Source organism: Podarcis filfolensis, assembly GCF_964270895.1.
Source record: "Podarcis filfolensis genome assembly, chromosome: 14".
Lineage (NCBI taxonomy): Eukaryota > Metazoa > Chordata > Lepidosauria > Squamata > Lacertidae > Podarcis > Podarcis filfolensis.
This window is the reverse complement of record NC_139616.1, coordinates 26,011,116-26,029,079: the sequence shown is the minus strand read 5'-3', so window position 1 is coordinate 26,029,079 and position 17,964 is coordinate 26,011,116. Positions and strand designations below refer to the sequence as shown.

At 47.5% G+C, this 17,964-nt stretch overlaps 2 protein-coding genes across 2 annotated transcripts in view; both read right to left on the bottom strand.

The window, feature by feature from the left end:
• The window catches only part of MAP2K5 (mitogen-activated protein kinase kinase 5), a 933,658-nt gene that overhangs the window by 439,915 nt on the left and 475,779 nt on the right, over positions 1-17,964 (bottom strand). The gene's annotated exons all lie outside the window — the stretch shown is intronic.
• Positions 1-17,964, bottom strand: part of CORO2B (coronin 2B) — a 78,453-nt gene that overhangs the window by 10,822 nt on the left and 49,667 nt on the right. The window contains exons 3-8 of the mRNA XM_083586771.1: positions 10,828-10,944; positions 6,240-6,389; positions 5,520-5,684; positions 2,924-3,040; positions 2,130-2,234; positions 497-593 (exon numbers count right to left, since the gene is read on the bottom strand). Of these exons, the coding sequence (XP_083442897.1) occupies positions 497-593; positions 2,130-2,234; positions 2,924-3,040; positions 5,520-5,684; positions 6,240-6,389; positions 10,828-10,944 (751 nt within the window). The remainder of the gene's footprint in view (positions 1-496; positions 594-2,129; positions 2,235-2,923; positions 3,041-5,519; positions 5,685-6,239; positions 6,390-10,827; positions 10,945-17,964) is intronic.

The following is a 17,964-nucleotide window of genomic DNA, read 5'->3' as shown; positions in this document are numbered from 1 at the left end:
TTTTTTTTAAAAAAAGAACCTAGGTATCCAGATAGACTGCCTCCAGGTCTGGAGGTTTCACAAGAGCACCAGAAGAGCCTTGATGGATCAGGGCGATGTCCCATTGATTTATTTCATAAAAATTCACAAGCCGCTTGGTTGTAAAAAAACCCACCTCAAAGTGGTTTACAAAAAGAAAAAATCAAGAAAAAGGTACAACCCTACTTTTTAAAAATCCGAAAGTAAAAATACTGAGACAGATCAGAGTTGCCTCAGCTTCCTAAGCTTCTGGGCAGGCTTGTCTAAAAGGAATGTTTATAACAGGTGCCAAAAAGAGTACAGTACAAAAATAGTCCAATATTTGGTTCTCACAGTGGCCAACCAGATGCCCCGATTCAGAGCCTGTCTCCAATTGTGGAGACACACCACAGCCATTGTGGCTAGTAGCCACTGACTAGTCCAAGGAAAGACGCTGCCTCCCTTTGAGTCTGTAGCACAGATGGTAAGCACCCCTTACCAAGGCCTTTTTGTGGAGCCGGAGAACGGAATTCCATGAGGTAAGTGAGGTATGGCTTCTCTGTACTGATTTCATAGTAGCGGATATTCCCATCTCCCTAGGGGGAGAGAGAAAGAGAGAGAGGTGTGAATCAGTGGGACTTTTGTGAATATTGGTGTGGGAGGAGAGAGCACTGCACAGTTTAGGTCATAGCAGAGCCTTCTCCAACCTGGTGCCTTCCACGTTTCTTGGCCTACAACTCCGATCAGCCTCAGTTTAACATAGTGGTGCCAGTAGGCGCTGTGGGGAGTTGTAGTACAAAACATCTGGAGGGCCCCAGGTTGGGGTGGTTGTCATAGGAACTCTGACTTGGCCCAGCCTTAAAAGCATGGATGGCCATCTGTCAGGGGATTGGACTAGATGAACCTCAGGGTCCCTTCTAATTCTACCATTCTATGATTCTGGGTGCTGTCTTGTTTTTGCTTACAACAATCCTGTGAGGTATTCTGCCTTTATCCCCATTTCCTAGCAGAAGGATTGAAGGTTGAAGGACAATGGCTTAGCTGGAGCCCCAATTAACATTCTATAATCTCCACAGTGCTCAAATTGGGATGGATCCATTTCCAGTCAGCCCAGATTCAGCTACATCTACTGAAAGAAGAAGGCTGGTTTTAGGTCTGCCGGGAAATGGAGCATGAGTCCTTCATACATCTGAATGGAAACAAGGCATATTAATTTCATTAAAACCTGTTTCTGAGTATGCATGCTCAGGATCTCAGTCCTAAAAAACCAAAATTTAGAATAAAAAGTGTACAGTTGGAAGGGACCCCTATGGTCATCTCGTTCAACCCCCGCAATGCAAGAATCACAACTAAAGAATCTCTTTAGAAACCACCAGCGAAGGAGAATCCACCATCTTCCAAGGGAGTCCATTCTACTGTCAAACAGCTCTTACCATCAGAAAATGCTTCCTAATGTTGAGTTACAATCTCCTATCTTGCCATTTGACTCCCATCAGTTCAGGTCCTACCCTCCGGAGCAGCAGCAAACAATCTTGCTCCATCTTAATATTAGTAAAATAGTAGTAGTAATAATAATTATAATATCTGACAACTCTTCAGATATTTGAAGTTGGCTGCCAAATTGCCTCTCAATCTTCTCTTTATACAGTCAAACCTCGGTTGTTGAACATAATCCGTTCTGGAAGTCCGTTTGGCTTCCGAAATGTTTGACAACCAAGGCGCGGCTTCTGATTGGTTGCAGGAGCTCCCTGCACTCAAACAGAAGCCACATTGGACGTTGGGCTTCTGAAAAATGTTCAAAAACAGAGCATTTACTTCCGGGTTTTCGGCGTTTGGTAGCTGAAGCGTTCCAAAATGGAGGCGTTCAGGAGCCGAGGTTTGACTGTAGATTTAAATCTACAGCAACACAAATTGCTTTGGCTAAGCATTCTAGATGAACTGATGAACGCCTTTTAAAAAAACTAGTTTGAGGGAAATGGTTTGTTAATTATTTTAGTCCAAGGGAGTGACTATGACGTGACTCCGGATATACGTTGGTTCATAGTGTGTACCTAATGGCAAGATACAGAAACTTTGGGATTCTGTAGCCAAAGCCCACTCTCCCATGCCATAAGCATTTTGTGCCTACTCACCTTGCCAGCCAGGTACAGCATGTGGGTATCAGCATCGTAGAAAGGGAAGAGGAGTCCAGACAGCCCGTCAATCTCCTCCTCTATTAAGGGCATGGCGAGATCTTCCTGCAGAAATCAAAGATATACTTGTTGGTTTTTTAAAAAAATAAAAATAGCTTTCTAACCTGCTGCATTTATAACCTTGACACTAGGAATGTTATTACAAATGTGAAGAAAGGTGTCTTTTAAAAAAGCTGTGGCCAGCCTTCCCTAATCTGGTGCCCTCAATATGCTTTTCGACTACAACTTTGAGCCAGTCATTGCCTCTCAGCCTAACCTACCTCCCAGGGTTGTTGTGAGAATAAAATGAGGAGGAGAAATATGTATGCCACCTTGAGAACCTTGGAGGAAAGTTGGGATATAAATAAATAAAGGTTTCTTCTCTCAGGGCTTGGTCCCAAAAAGGGATGACTGAAAAATAATATTTTTTAAACTATATTTATTATATTTGTTAGTTGCTTTATCTTGCCCATGGCAAATTACAAAGTGATTTACAACCGAAACAAAACAAAACAAAAACCCCCACACAGATATATTAAAACCAAAAACATTCCTCTGATATCAAAAAGGGGATAGTTAAAGGCCAAAGGCCTGCTTATAGAGGAAAGTTTTTGCCTGGCAGCGAAAGATATATAATGAGGGTGCCAGGCGAGCCTCCCTGAGAAGAGCATTCTGCAAACAGGGAACCACCACTGAAAAGGCCTGTTCTTGCATTACCACCCTCCAGAATAAGTAAATAAATATCATGGCCTGACCTGATCCCAGAGGGCAATCTGCCTCGTGTTCCACCGCGAGACTCCAGTCGTTAGAAGCCGCTTCATGTTTCCTAAAAAGACAACCCGGTTCACGCGATGGTTCTTACAATTCGCCTCCTGGAAAGACAACCAAGATTTACCCAGCCAGGCAGCTACACTCCTGGCAGCCTCCAGCTCCCCTCTTCAAATCAATCATAGAATTGCAGGCTTGGAAGTCTAGTCCAAAAGTCTAGTTCAACCCCCTTCAATACAGGAATCACAGATCACGAATCCCTGACAGATGACCATCCAACTGCAGCTTAAAAACTTCCAGTGAATGAGAGCCCACCACCTTCTGTGGGAGTCCATTCTACTGTTGAATGGCACTTAAAGTCAGAAAGTTCTTCCTGATGTAGGAATCTCCTTTTCTGTAATTTGAATTCATTGGTTGGGGTCCTGCCCTCTGGAGCAGCAGAAAGCAAGCTTGCTCCATCTGCCATGTGACAAGACTTCAGATATTTGAAGATGGCTGTGAGATCCTCTCTCCATCTTCTCTTCTCCAGGCTAAACACACCCAATTACCTCAACCATTCCTCATAAGACTTGGTTTCCAGACCCTTGGTCATCTTTTCAATATCCGTCTTAAGTTGTAGTGCCCAGAACTGGACACAGGACTCCAGGCTTGGTCTGACCAAGGCAGATTAGAGTGGTACTATGACTTCCTTTGATCTGGACACTAGACTTCTGTAGGCAATTGATTAAGGCAGCTTTCCCTGCTGTGCTCCAGATGTTTCAGACCACAATCCCCATCCATTCCAGCTGAGACAGTTGGGGCTTATGGGAGTTGTAGTCCAAAACATCAGGAGGGCACCAGGTTGGGAAAGGCTGGCTTACCATTCTTTCAAATACGCCACTCAAAAGCCTCACTTTTCATTTCATCCAATGCAACTTGTGATTAATAAAAGATTAAAGCTAGACGTAAAAACATGGCAGACAGTGAATTCTTTCTGTTCCCTCTGTTGAAATTGTGCTTATCTGCAGTCAAAATTTGCACGTTGACATTTGGGGGGTGGGGGTGGGAAATATTCTAACCAAGAGATCAATAAGTTTTTAAATTTTTTTTTGGAAAAGGCTGCTTTCTTAGGAGATAGGCACATGCTTATAAAAAGATTGCTTTTGGAAACTTAATTGTCGGAAGAAGGAGCTGTGCATTCTTACTAACAAAAACGTATCCAACAAGGACAGGGACCAACTTGCTTGTCCTGCCGTAGGAGGGGAGGCAATTTTTACACCAACGATGTTGCAATTTAGGTGGAGGTTGCAAAACATACAGGACATGAATTAATTGTAATCTGTAATTTATTAGCTTAAAAAACAACAACCTAAAAGCTGCTCAGGGGAGCCCCTCTGTTTCTGAGCAGTTTCTTACACCCCTATGCATTTTCTTTAATCTAAATTGCCCCCCCAAAAGCTGCTATCCACACTGCAGGCATAACTGTTGTTTTGGTGGGGCATTCAGACTGGAAAAATAGGAAAGCTGATGGAAGTTTTAATCTGTTTCTAGTTTCATTGTTGGTTTAACTTTTCAAAGGTCTTAAATTGTTGCTGATTCCTCTTGTTGATATTTTTATTGCTCTTTCTGTTTTGTAAACTGCTCTACTTTGAAGGTTCTTTTTTTGCCATCAAGTGGTGCATAAATTTTATGAAATAAATAAATAAATGCAAACAAATAACATAAAAGCATAAGAAGAGTCTGGATGGCTGGATCAGACCAGTAACCCATCTAGATGTCCAGCTGCGGCCAACCAGACGTCCCAGTACAAAGCCAGTCTGCAGTCAGGGCCTCAGCACCAAAGCAACCTCCCAGCAATTGTGTTCCGAGTCATGCCGCTTCTGACCGCAGAGGCAGAGCAAAGCCATTGTGGCTAGCAGTAGGCATGGACAGCCTGATCCTCTTTGAATCTGCCTAATTCTCTTTTAATGTAATCCAGGCTGGTGTCTGTCTGGGAACTGCCGTCGGCTCAGAGGCGAGAGATAGAAGGGCAGTTGTGTTACAGGGAGCCTCCGAAAATCTTGCGAAGCAGTTCCTCCTCCGGCGAGGAGGAAAGCCCCACCTCCAGTTGAGAGGAGGTGCAGGAACCAGGGGATGCTTGGGAGAGCCTCAACACCGAGCTTGGGTAAACCAGAGAGGAAGGAAGTACCCCTTTGCCAGTGCCTATTCTGCGCAGTAGGTTTCAGCGCAGGGAGGGGCGGAGAAGGCTGGGGGTCACGCGACTGGTATGTTGGGGGAGGTACAAGGACCGACCACTCCCAGATTCTGCTAGCGATTGAGCCAGACATGAACTTACGACGCTCTTCACTGTAAATAGTTTGCACCAAAATAAAGCCTGTAAAAGACAGGTCAGAGTCCTGCCTGGTTACTCTCGAGCAACCGCAACAGCACCTGACTGCCATCGCTACATCCTGCACCCCCTCCTGCCAGAGTTGTTGTCCTGATAAAAACTGGGCACGCGCACCCCCTTCTGCGGCTGATTTAAAAAACAACAACAGTCAGGACGTTGGATGATGGCTCTCTGCCAACGCCTCTCTCTTTTGACCCTTATAAGAAGCTCCTTGCCTGGAGGACTTTGCCGGAGCGCGGCTCAATGACGCGGAGCTTCTTGTCTTTGCAAGTGGTGGCCAGCAAACTCCCGTCTGTGTTGAAGGACATGCAGAGAATGACGTCGGTGTGGCAGTCAATCATCTTCACAGGCTCACCGATGTCCAGGTTCCAGATGAGAACCTAACAAGGACAGGAACGCAAAACAAAGGTCAGCCTTCCCACCACTGGGGAGAGAGCCAGTGTGGTGTAGTGGTTAAGAGCGGTGGACTCGTAATCTGGTGAATCGGGTTCGCTTCCCTGCTCCTCCACATGCAGCTGCTGGGTGACCTTGGGCCAGTCACACTTCTTTGAAGTCTTTCAGCCCCACTCACCTCACAGAGTATTTGTTGAGGGGGAGGAAGGGAAAGGAGATTGTTAGCCGCTTTGAGACTCCTTCGGGTAGTGATAAAGTGGGATATCAAATCCAAACTCTCTCTCACTGGCTGCAACGTTTTGCTTACTGTTGCATTCATACCCCACCTTTTTCTCCATGGTTCTTCTCCTCCTCATTTAGTCCCAGCAACAACAACAACCCTGTGAGGTAGGTTAGGCTGAGAGGCAGCGACTGGCCCAAGGGCACCCAGCAAGCTTCAAGGCAGAGTGGGGATTCAAACCCTGCTCTCCCAGGTCCTAGACCAATGCACCACTACACACCACACTAGCTCTCATGCACGAGGGCATCTTTGCCCAGCTCACCTTATAGTCATAGCCGGCACTGAACAGGATGTTGTTGGTGGTCGGGTGCCACTCAACAAGGCCGACACGCCGGCTGTGCCCGTACAACTCCAGGACCGCTTCCATCATGTTGCGCTTCAGTCCTCCGTCTGGAATTTCCCATATCCGAACCTTGAAGGACAGGGAGAGCAAAAGGATGCTGTGAGGAGGATGTCTTTGTCAACTCAGCGGCTTGCCTGGATGAAGTAGGTTCATTATACAGTACACACACACCCGAAACATTCCGCTACAGTAAAAATGCTTTTTAAATGTCTCAGGACCCATGGGCCACACTCACACCATACTTTATTACTATTATTATTAACCAAAAATGGCAAGCATAGTAAACAAACATAAACAAAGAATGAAAAATGTAAACCATAAAGCATCACAGCCTTGTTAGAAGCATGGGAACCCAAGAACCTGCTAAGCACTGTCAGCACTGACTGGCAGTGGCTATATTATTATTATTATTATTATTATTATTATTATTATTAAAGGTCAAGGGATCCCTGACCATTAGGTCCAGTCGTGGCCAACTCTGGGGTTGCGGCACTCATCTCGCTTTATTGGCCGAGGGAGCCGGCGTACAGCTTCCGGGTCATGTGGCCAGCATGACTAAGCCGTTCTGGCGAACCAGAGCAGCGCACGGAAACACCGTTTACCTTCCCGCCAGAGCGGTACCTATTTATCTACTTAGACTTTGACGTGCTTTCGAACTGCTAGGTTGGCAGGAGCAGGGACCGAGCAACGGGAGCTCACCCCATCGCAGGGATTCGAACCGCTGACCTTCTGATCAGCAAGCTCTAGGCTCTGTGGTTTAACCCACAGCGCCACCCGTGTCCCATTATTATTATTACCCAGCCCATCTGGCTGTGTTGCAGCTTCCAACACATATAAAAACATAATAAAACGTCAAACATTAAAAACTTCCTGATACAGGGCTGCCTTCAAATGGCTTATTCAAGTATTGTAGTTCTTTATCTCCTTGACATCTGATGAGAAGGCATTCCAACATTTCAGGCAAGCCTTACGTGGCGATACCATTGGAGATTCAACTGGGGGCCTTCTGCCTGCAAGAGAGGGGCTCTGTCGCTGAGCCACCACTGTCCCCTTAACACACATAAGTATAGGAAGCTGCCTTCCTATATTGGTCCTCCTGGCTTAGGAATGTCTGCCCTCACTGGCAGCAGCAGCTGTCTAGGATTTTAGGCAGGGGTCTTCGTCAGCTCTACCTGGAGAAGCTGTTGAATCTTGGCATTCGCCCTTCTTTAGCGTTTCCACCACACCAGCTTCTGTTACCGGTATGAAGCTGAATGGAGTTGTTGTCAACTTGCAGATTAAGGACAGAGCTCCTTAATATAATAATAATAATAATAATAATAATAATAATAATAATAATAATAATAATTTTTATTTATACCCAGCCCTCCCTGGCCAGAGCCGGGCTCAGGGTGGCTAACACCAGTAAAATTACAATAAAAACATAATAGGGGAAAAAAACACAATTTAAAATACAGGTTAAAATGCAGCCTCATTTTAAAAGTAGCCCATGGATCAAAACCGCAAGGGGAGGGAAAGCATAAGGGTCAGACTGAGTCCAAAGCAAAGGCCAGGTGGAAGAGCTCTGTTTTGCAGGCCCTGCGGAAAGATGTCAAGTCCCACAGGGCCCTAGTCTCTTGTGACAGAGCGTTCCACCAAGTCGGGGCCAGTACTGAAAAGGCCCTGGCCCTAGTTGAGACCAATCTAACCACCTTGCGACTTGGGACCTCCAAAGTGTTGTCATTTGTGGACCTTAAGGTCCTCCGCGGGGCATGCCAGGAGAGGCAGTCCCGTAGGTACGTGGGTCCATATTTTTGTATGCCTGACACATATACAACATGCCAAGATCTGCGGTCCCTGAGGTCTTTGGAGGAGAAGTGGGAGCTGCTACTGTGGAGGGGATGCGCTTCCTTGCAGCTGTATGGCTTCCCAACTGCAGCAGCCACCAGGCTATAAAAAGCACTTTCTGCTGACGGAGATGCATTCATCATGAAACGAGAGGGAGGGAGAGTCAGAACCCCAGACAGCGGCTGAAGATTTGCATGAAAATGTGAAGCAGTCTTCAACATCTGTCAGTGCTATGGCCCTTTTTGCAAGTGCCTCTATGTCCGACAAACATAACGGAGGCAGATGAAGCCTCAACATTCAGAAGTAGTATACCTCTGATTCTCAGATACAGGACAAGAAAGATGCGTCTGGCTGGTAACAAGGCAAAGAGTGGCCCCATGCGGAAGGGAGTTCCACAAAACACGGCCCACAAAACTTAACACAGCACAAGTGGATAGAAGGTCCCGGGTGAGTGACAACAATATCATAGGCAGTTATCAAAGCAAGGGAATCACTTCTAAAAGCAAGCAAAAAAAGTAAAACTGCTCCAACCAAAAGAGAACAGGATAGACTCAGTCAGAGAGGTGGGTCACACAAAACAAGATACAGTGGTACCTCGGGTTACATACACTTCAGGTTACAGACTCTGCTAACCCAGAAATAGTGCTTCAGGTTAAGAACTTTGCTTCAGGATGAGAACAGAAATTGTGCTCCGGCGGCGCGGCAGCAGCAGGAGGCCCCATTAGCTAAAGTGGTGCTTCAGGTGAAGAACAGTTTCAGGTTAAGAATGGACCTCCGGAACGAATTAAGTACTTAACCCGAGGTACCACTGTACTTTTATCTGTCAAAGGCTGGTGGGATAAAGAGGCATTTTCAGATGTATCGGCCACACATCTCAAACTGGAGATCAGAGCTGGCAATGGCTTTTTAGAGAAATGCTCCCCCTCTCTAAAATCCAGCTTATCGGCCCCTCAGGAGAACTGTATAGGGAAGACAATCCCCCGGGTCCTTCACCCCAACAGCATCTTCTTTGACTCCTTCATGTAAATATTCCCTTGATGGCTCCACCCCTCCAGGATGCAAGTTTTCTGTGCACAGACAGAAGGCTCTGCTGACCTCATCCTGGCATGCATCCACCCCACTGAGAGAGTGTGGGGCAGGGAGGGTTGTCCCTGCCATAGCAATGTACCCTGGAGCCCCCTTGTATTGCAGACTGGGCTGGCTGCTAGCCTCTGCCTCCTCCTCTTTCCCTCTCGCTCTCAAGCACTGAAAACCTGCTTTGGCACAAGACACTCCAGCTTGCCTGCTGCGCCAGCCACTTGCTCTGAGCCCCACCTTCTTCTCTCTGCTGCAGGGATGCAGGTGACCTTGAGAAGGTCGAGAGCAGACTCCAGAACTGCAGAGGCAGCTCAGATAGGAAGGCAGGCAGGCAGAGAGGGAGGGATGGAATGGGATGAGCTGCCCCCACAGAAACCTCGCTTAGAGCTTGGGGTGAGAATTTGGGGTGGCGGGGGGGGGGACTTCTGAAAGGCAAAGTTGGTGGTGAGAGCTATATGTCAATGTAGAAATAGTCTATCCTTTCCTAGCACTGCCTTTCTTTAAAAAAAGAGGTGTCATTGGCCACTCCCTTCCAAGGGAAAACTCCCTCTTTAGCAATAGATCAGAAGAAATGGCAATCTGGGGGAAACCCGAATTGCCATTTGTTCCGAATGAGCACTAAAGAGCCGTTTTCACTGGGGGAAAGCAGTGGGAGAAGAGGAAATGTAGGCAAGCCCCCACACCGTACATTTAACGCACCGTGATACCCCTTTAAACACCCAAGGAATTCTGGGAGCTGTAGCTTGTTAAAGGGTGCAACCTTTGGGACTTTCAAGTTAAGAGAAAAGGCAAGGAAAAGGCAATAGAGATTTATAAAAATTATGCTTAGCCTGAAGAAAATAAATAGAGAAAGTTGTCTTCCCTCTTTCATAACACTAGAACTTGTGGACATCCTATGAAGCTGAATGTGGGAAGATTCAGGACAGGTAAAAGTAAGTGGTGGTTACTGGGTTGTTGTTTTTATTTTGATTACATATTTTGTGGTTTTCTATTTTGATTTTGTTCTGTGAACCGCCCTGAGACCTCCGGTATATAGGGCGGTATATAAATTCAATAAGCAACCAACCACCACCAACAACAAACAACTATGGAACTCGGTCCCATAGGTGGTGGTGATGGCCACCAACCTAGATGGCTTTAAAAGAGAATAAGACAAATTCATGGCAGAGAGGACTATCAGTGGCTTCTGGCCAGGTTGGCTCCTCCTCTGCATGTGGTATATGAATACCAGTTGCTGGAAACCACAGCGGGGCAGGGTACCCTTATGCTCAGGTCCTGCTTGTGGGTTTCCCATTGGGAACAGGGTGCTGTGAGAACAGGAGGCTGGACTGGATGGGCCTCTGGTCTTATCCTGCAGCCTCTTCTGACGTTCTAATGTCCAGCTTTTGTCGTGGTGCTGCACATGAGTGCCCCTCTGCACACAGCAATGCTGCGGAACGTATGGGCTGTCCAGTATAAGCCCACCACTAAAACACTCTTGTTGCATCGATTACGTGTTGCAGAAAACGCCTGCAGAAGTTCTACCAGTCTGAAGGGTCCCCAATAATCCTTTTGAACCCCCTTCCCCTGAAACAGGCAGCACATTCTGCTGCTTTCTACTTACAGAGGTGTCTTCAGAGCAGGATGCAATGACGTTTTCAATAAAAGGGTTCCACTTGATGTCGAGCACGTTCCCCTGATGGCCGCACACTTTGGGGTAGTTTGGTTCAATCCGGCCAGTCTGCAAAAACAGAGCAAGAATCTGAGATCAGCAACTTTTCAACAATTCAAGTACAAATGTTTCAAGACCGCCGCCTGCCGTTAACAGGGAGTCATCTGTGACCCAAATAAGGCATTGGAAGTACTCAGTTTAGAAGCATTTATGTTGTCGTTGTTACTGGGGTCTCATCCAGACGATGTGCCACAAGTCCGGAAATGTTTAAAGTCCTGTGCCTGAGCAGGCTCTTTTTCGGTCATTTCCACAAAGTCTAGGTGAGGTTGTTGGGTTGGCTGAGGCACAAACAAAGTCACAGCGAAAGGAGCGGCCGGATTGTGATTTGGAAGAGGTGGTCTTCTTGCAAGGATAGGGTTACTTTGAAGCTCAGTCAATGTCAAGAGCTTCAAAGGTTCACTGGAGATAATGGCAGACTTGCAGGTAATTTCTACTGTGTGCCAGGGATCCTGTTTTGACACTGCTTCACTGGGAGGCTCTTTTAATGCGGCTCCCCTTTCATCGCTTCACATCTCACCGCTTCAAAGTTCCCTAGCTCCCCTCGTCCAGGGATGGGCGCCTTGCCATCTATAAATACACAGAAGTGTGCTGTTCTGATGGCAGAGAGCAGACAGGCAGGAAGATGAAACCAGACCAGGTGGGTGGATGGAAGGGGGGAAGGATTCTGAATAGTCTCTCCCCTCCCGGCGACACCACATGACTTCCCGCAATTCTCCTTTTTGAAAAATAAAAACAAAACCCTCCCTCTAGCCAGTGCTGGATTTATGTATAAGCTAAACAAACTATAGCTTAGGGCCCCACTCTCTTGGGGCCCCCAAAAAAAATTAAAGGGGAAAAAAAACACACCTGGATGTACATTTCCAAAATATAAGGTAGAAAACAAATAAAATACAATTTCAGTTCAACAATTACTTTGATAAAATACATATTTTGTTATGTGCAAATGGCTTTAGATACCTATTAGATCCATAAATTACCACATAGCATATATTCAACACAAAAAAGTGCCAATTTGTTGTTGACAAAGGACAGGTGGACATATAAAGGACCCCATTACCTTCAGTAGCTTAGGGCCTCATCAAACCTAAATCTGGCCCTGCCTCTAGCACAGGGATGGGAAAGCCTTGTGGACCCAAGGGCCACATTCCGTAGTAGGCAACCTTCTGGGGGGGCCGCATGGCGGTTGTGGGTGGGACCAGAGGCAAAAGTGGGCGGAGCAACTGATGTCTATGTTACCTTTGTGCCATAAGCCAGTTTCTAGACACGCTGTTACCCCCTCATCCTTCCAGGCAAGCAAGGGGAACCCTCAGAAGTCAAGGGCAAATTCCAGCCAGGCAAAAGCACTTGCGGAAAGTGTGACGTGAGGCTGGTGAGGGGCAAGGCCTGCAAAGAGGGGGTGTGGCTTGGGAAAATTTGGAGGGCCAGGTGGAGAGCTCTAGGGGCATTTTGCTCCCTGGCCTGATATTCCCCACCCTGCTGCTGTTGCAGCACAGATGCATATTCTCCCCTAAGTCAGCTAGACTTTGTTTTATTCACTGCATTCATATCCCACCTTTTCCTCCAAGGAGTTAAAGGTGGCTTCTCCTCATTTCATCTGCACAACAACCCTGTAAGGTAGGCTAGGCTGAGGGATGGCAGTGGCTGGCCCCCAAGGACTCCAGGGCCAAGTGGGGATTAGGACCCTGGTCTCGAGCTCCCTGGAAATGCATAATCAGGGGCTTGCTGTGCATCAAGATAAACCTCTTGAAGCTGCCAGCCCAGTTGGTGACAGCAGTGGTGCAGTGGCCAGGTATTAAATGAGGAAGCTATTCTGGAGCAAGGAGCAAGGGGAATAATCTCTCCTCCCCAGCATTGCATGGCTCTCTCTCCCTCCTATTTATTGTCCCATCCAGTCCCATCGCAATGCTTCTGACTTCCATTTGTGAAGGTAAGGGAGGGAAGCCTCTCCTCCCACCCCCCGCTGAGTTTGTGGGATTCCCACTGGGGCATCTGGAAGATTTAATCCACTTGCAGAACTAAATTCTGCTCTTCTTCAGGGCTCGGGTCCTCAAATCTCCCTACAGAAGCAAGCCAGAGAGAACAATTCCTCTTCTCACAATGGCCAACCAGATGCATGAATGGAAAGTCCCCAAACAGGACAAATTCCCCCTCTTGGAATACCATCAACTGGTATTCAGAAGCATCACTGCTTCCAACAGTGGAGGGAGAACATAGCCATCCTGGCTAAAAGGTAAAGGTAAAGACCCCTGACTGTTAGGTCCAGTCGCGGACGACTCTGGGGTTGCAACTCTCATCTCGCTTTATTGGCCGAGGGAGCCAGCGTACAGCTTCCGGTTCATGTGGCCAGCATGACTAAGCCACTTCTGGAGAAACCAGAGCAGCGCACAGAAATGCCGTTTACCTTCCCGCCAGGGTGGTACCGATTTATCTACTTGCACTTTGACGTGCTTTTGAACTGCTAGGTTGGCAGGAGCAGGGACCGAGGAACGGGAGCTCACCCTGTCGCGGGGATTCGAACCGCCGACCTTCTGATCAGCAAGCCCTAGGCTTTGTGGTTTGGACCACAGAGCCACCCGCGTCCCTAGTAGCCGTCAACTGCTTTCTCCTCCATGAGTTTTTATCTAATCCTCTGTTTTAAAGCCATCCAAGCTGGTGACCATCACTACCTCCTGTGGGCGCAAATTCCATAGACATAGAATCATAGAGTCAGAAGGGACCCTGAGGATCATCTAGCCCAACCCCCTGTGATGCAGGAATATGCAGCTGTCCCATACGGGGATTGAACTTGTAACCTTGGTGTTATCAGCACCATGCTCTAACCAACTGTGTGCTGTGTGAATAAAGACTTTATTTTATCTGTCCTGAAAAGTCCTATGCAGGCTGGAGTGACAGCAATTTCAAAGCAAGCCCAAGCTTTATTGTCAAAAGATGAGAAAGAGATATTTAATCTACATTAAACTGGATTATTTGCCTGAATCAATGTATACAGAGAAACAATTTTTGAGAGGATAGTTTAAGCAAGGTTTTAACCAGCAGAGGGTGCCATCAGGCACCCTTACAACCACCAGCTCTTTTGACAGGATATATCTGGCCACTGAACAGCTACCGTTCCTGAATCATAGCATCATGGAATCATAGGAGTTGGAAGGGACCACGAGGGTCATCTAGTCCAACCCCTGCAATGCAGGAATCTTTTGCCCAGTGTGGGACTTGAACCCACAACCCTGAGATTAAGAGTCTTATGCTGTACCGACTGAGCTATCCTGTTACATTCAAGAAAAGGTCAGTCATGTTTTCATATAATCCTGAATGACAGTCCTGTTTTTAGATTGCTTTAAAAAAATTATTTAAAAAGGCAAGGGGGAAAGTCACCTGCAGGTCAAGGTCCATCGAGCCTTTCCAGGAAAGCATCTTTGCAAAAATAAGATCAGGAGAAAATCTAACCTACTCTTATTGTCTCTAGTGTGAAATGCAGTCTTCATCACCACAAAAGTCGTGGATTCATCACTCTCACCAGAAAGGTGATAAACTGCCTGGAAAGGGAACCTGACCTGCTTGCAGCCACAAAACTGAATTAAGGGCTAAACTTTCAGTTAGTAAATTAGTAAATAGCTGGTTCCTCCCTTCCACCATATGCATGGAAATGGTGGGGGCCCACTGCTGTCTAAATCTTGGGGGAGCCTGGTCTTGGGAATGCATCAGCGCCATCCCTTCACCCTTGGATTTTGCTCTTGGGTATCCAAGCCTAGTCACAAAGAATCAAGCATGAATTTCGCCAGCAAGCCTAAGAAACCAGGTAAGCCGGAATGAAGAGAAGAAATGTGCGATTGCCTTTCTTAAGCTGCATGGGAATGCAGCCTTTTCAACCAGCTTACACATGTGGGAAATGCAATAGCCTCACACAGATCAGAAAAGCCTTGCAGCTAGATCAGTCCAGTGGCCCAACTAGTCCAGCATCTTCTCACAGTGGCCAGCCAGATGCCCGCAAACAGGACCTGAGCGCAACAACCACTCTCCCAATTGTTGTTCTCTGTTATTTGGTATTTAGAGGTAGAGTGTCCCTGGGCATGGAGGTTCTGCTATCACAAGAGACCTCCTTAAGGTCTAGCCCACCATCCCGTTCTCACAGTGGTCTACCAGACATGACATTGGGAAACATGCAAGCAGGCCCTGAGTGCAACAGCAACTCTCCCCACCTTCAGCTTCCAGCAACTGGTGTTCAGAAGCATTACGGCCAGTTTCCAGCCTTGCTGGTGAAGAGAGAGAGAGGCTGACGGCTGGCTTCATTTTTCACTCTAGTGCAGGCATAGGCAAACTCCGGCGCTCCAGATGTTTTGGACTACAATTCCCATCATCCCTAGCTAACAGGACCGGTGGTCAGGGATGATGGGAATTGTAGTCCCAAACATCTGGAGGGCCGGAGTTTGCCTATGCCTGCTCTAGTGCAGGAAACTGCAACAGAGCCCAGCAAAGGCTAAAATAGTTGCTAGCTGAGGATGTCTGCGCTTTTCATTCTCTGCACCCCTTCCCACTCCCTTCCCCTAAAATGAGGCATTCAAGGTCACACAGGAGGACATGCCTGGCAGATGGGGGAGCAGAGATAAGGGGCGAGAGATTAGCCCGTCTACCATGTGGCCTGTCAGACCCGCTGCCAAGCAACCTAAATCCAAGCCCTGGCCAAAAGGGCCCCCAACCTTTTGCAAATGCTCATTTCTCTCAGAGATGTTTTGGTTTGGGAGTCACTCCAGAATGACAAGGGCAGGCTGGTGTGGACACCACGGGTCCCCAAGGGTGCAGTGGACATGAGACATTGGCTCCCTGGTGCAGAATTCAGCTCGCTTTTAAAGGGTGAAACAAGTTCCTGTGACTGCATCGTTGAAGGAAAACATTTGGCAACATTTCTGTGACCTTCTTTCCCCTCTGTCGCTCACTCCCTTAACAAACTAATTCCATTTTATTAGGGGGTGGAGATGATGGTCCATGAATGGAAGCCACACGAGAGAAAACTAAGCACTTTGTATTGAAGTTTGCTTATTAATTTAATACTAGAAGTCGTGGACATTCAATGCTGCCGCTGCATGCTGGGAGATTTCAGGACACATCAAAGAAAGTCTTTCTTTATGCAGCGCATGGCTAAACGATGGAACTCACTCCCACAGGAAGAAGCGATGGCCACTAACCTAAATGGTTTTACAGGAAGATTAGACATATGCAAGGAGAGGGCTGTTCATGGCTGCTAGCCAGGATGGTTATATACTCTGCTTCCATGATCAGATGCAGCAATGCTTCTCAACACCAGTTGCTGGAAACTTCAGGAGGGGAGAGGCCTCTTGGGCTCAGATTCTGCTTGTGGGTTTGGCATGTTTGATTGGCCACTGTGAGAACAGGATGCTGGACGAGATGGGCTACTTTTCTTATGTTCTTATGATTGCTTAAGGATAGAGGAAATTACCTTCTACTGAATAGATCCTTTGGTGCATCAGCTCAGCATTGTCTACCATGTAGTCTCTGTGCTGACTAGCAGTGGGATTTAGTCAGCCATCTCCCACTTTCAGCATGCAAAGCAGATTCTCTGCAGTCATTCATCATTTGTCTTGTAGTTAGTACGCCGCTTTCAAACTGCAGCATTGTATATTTGGAGGCTCTGATCCCTGATTCAAACACCAGAGTCTCCTGCAAGCCTTTTTCCTGCAGTACCAGATTGTATGGGGCAGAGGGAGCCTTTGCCGGAAAGCAGCAAACCATCGCCACCTGGCTTCCAGCAGTCCTGAAATCCTGCACATTATTTTCCAGACATCCACTGGGCTCCAAGTGCAGCTGCAAAGGGGGGGAGACCTTTTTGCTCTTTCATGACTGTTGTCCATCAGAAAGGAGAGCAGCAGCCTACATCCATCTGTTCCTTCCCTCCTGCTTCTCAAGATGCTCTGCAGCTGCCTTGCTACTGCCTTGGAAGGAAGCTTCGCTGCAGAGCCTGGCAAAGGGACACAGGAGGAAGTAGTTGACTGAGGAGTCTAAGCTTCTCCTTTCAGAGAGCAGCAGAATCAGGGCCAAAGAAAACACAAAGGGATCCTCCAGGCTAGTTTACTGGGTATCCAACCTGGTTTGCCTGTACAAAGCTTACAATATACAAAGAGGTGTATATTGGACATTGATTCTGATCCATCTTCTTGTTAATAATTCCTTCACCCCACACTTTCCAGTGCATTTATTTCCCTGTCCCCTTCCGAATCACAGATAGTCCTTAAAAAACAAAAGTGGGTTTGTTGCATCAGGCTGCAAATGGGGGCAATCAGGCAAGCTTCTTGGCCTAGATGACCAGCCCTTTAGCTCCCCCCGGGATGGGACAAGCCTGACAAGTGGGCAGAACCCCAACCTGTCAAGTGTAGAGAAAAGCAGCTCAGCAAAATTTCAGCCAAGGTTGGCTGTGTACAGCATAGATTGGTTGCTGTCTACGACATCATTCCATTCCGGGGAATGTTTCTGAAGCAGTTTGTGCCCATTTAAAAATGCTGGTCGTGCTTTCAGACAGAATAAGTAAAGAGAACAAATGTATATCTAAATGAATAAAATATTGTGTGGTATTCAAACTAAACAGCAGGCAATGGAAACTGAAGCTCATGGAACATGGCCCCTGCCTCCCCCCAGCTGTAGAGTGGCCGAGGATGCGTGCAGTCAGTGTGGGGGCTGCCGCTCTCGTGCGCTATCCATACGGACGTCCGTATGGGCTGCCGTGTGTGTGCACTCCATACAGGATGCAGCACATGCACAGTCTGTACGGGATGCCGCACATGCGCAGTCCATATGGGATGCCACTCGCGCAGCAGCCCGTACGGTCACCGTGCAAGTGGCAGCCCGTATGGACGGCATGCACGAGTGGCAGCCTGTACGGACTGCGCATGTGTGGCATCCCGTACGGACTGTGCATGTGTGGCATCCTGTACGGAGTACACGGGCTGCCGCACATGCGCAGTCCATATGGATGTCACGCATGCGCCACTGGGCAGTTCGCCCCGCCCTGGGGGCCAGAGA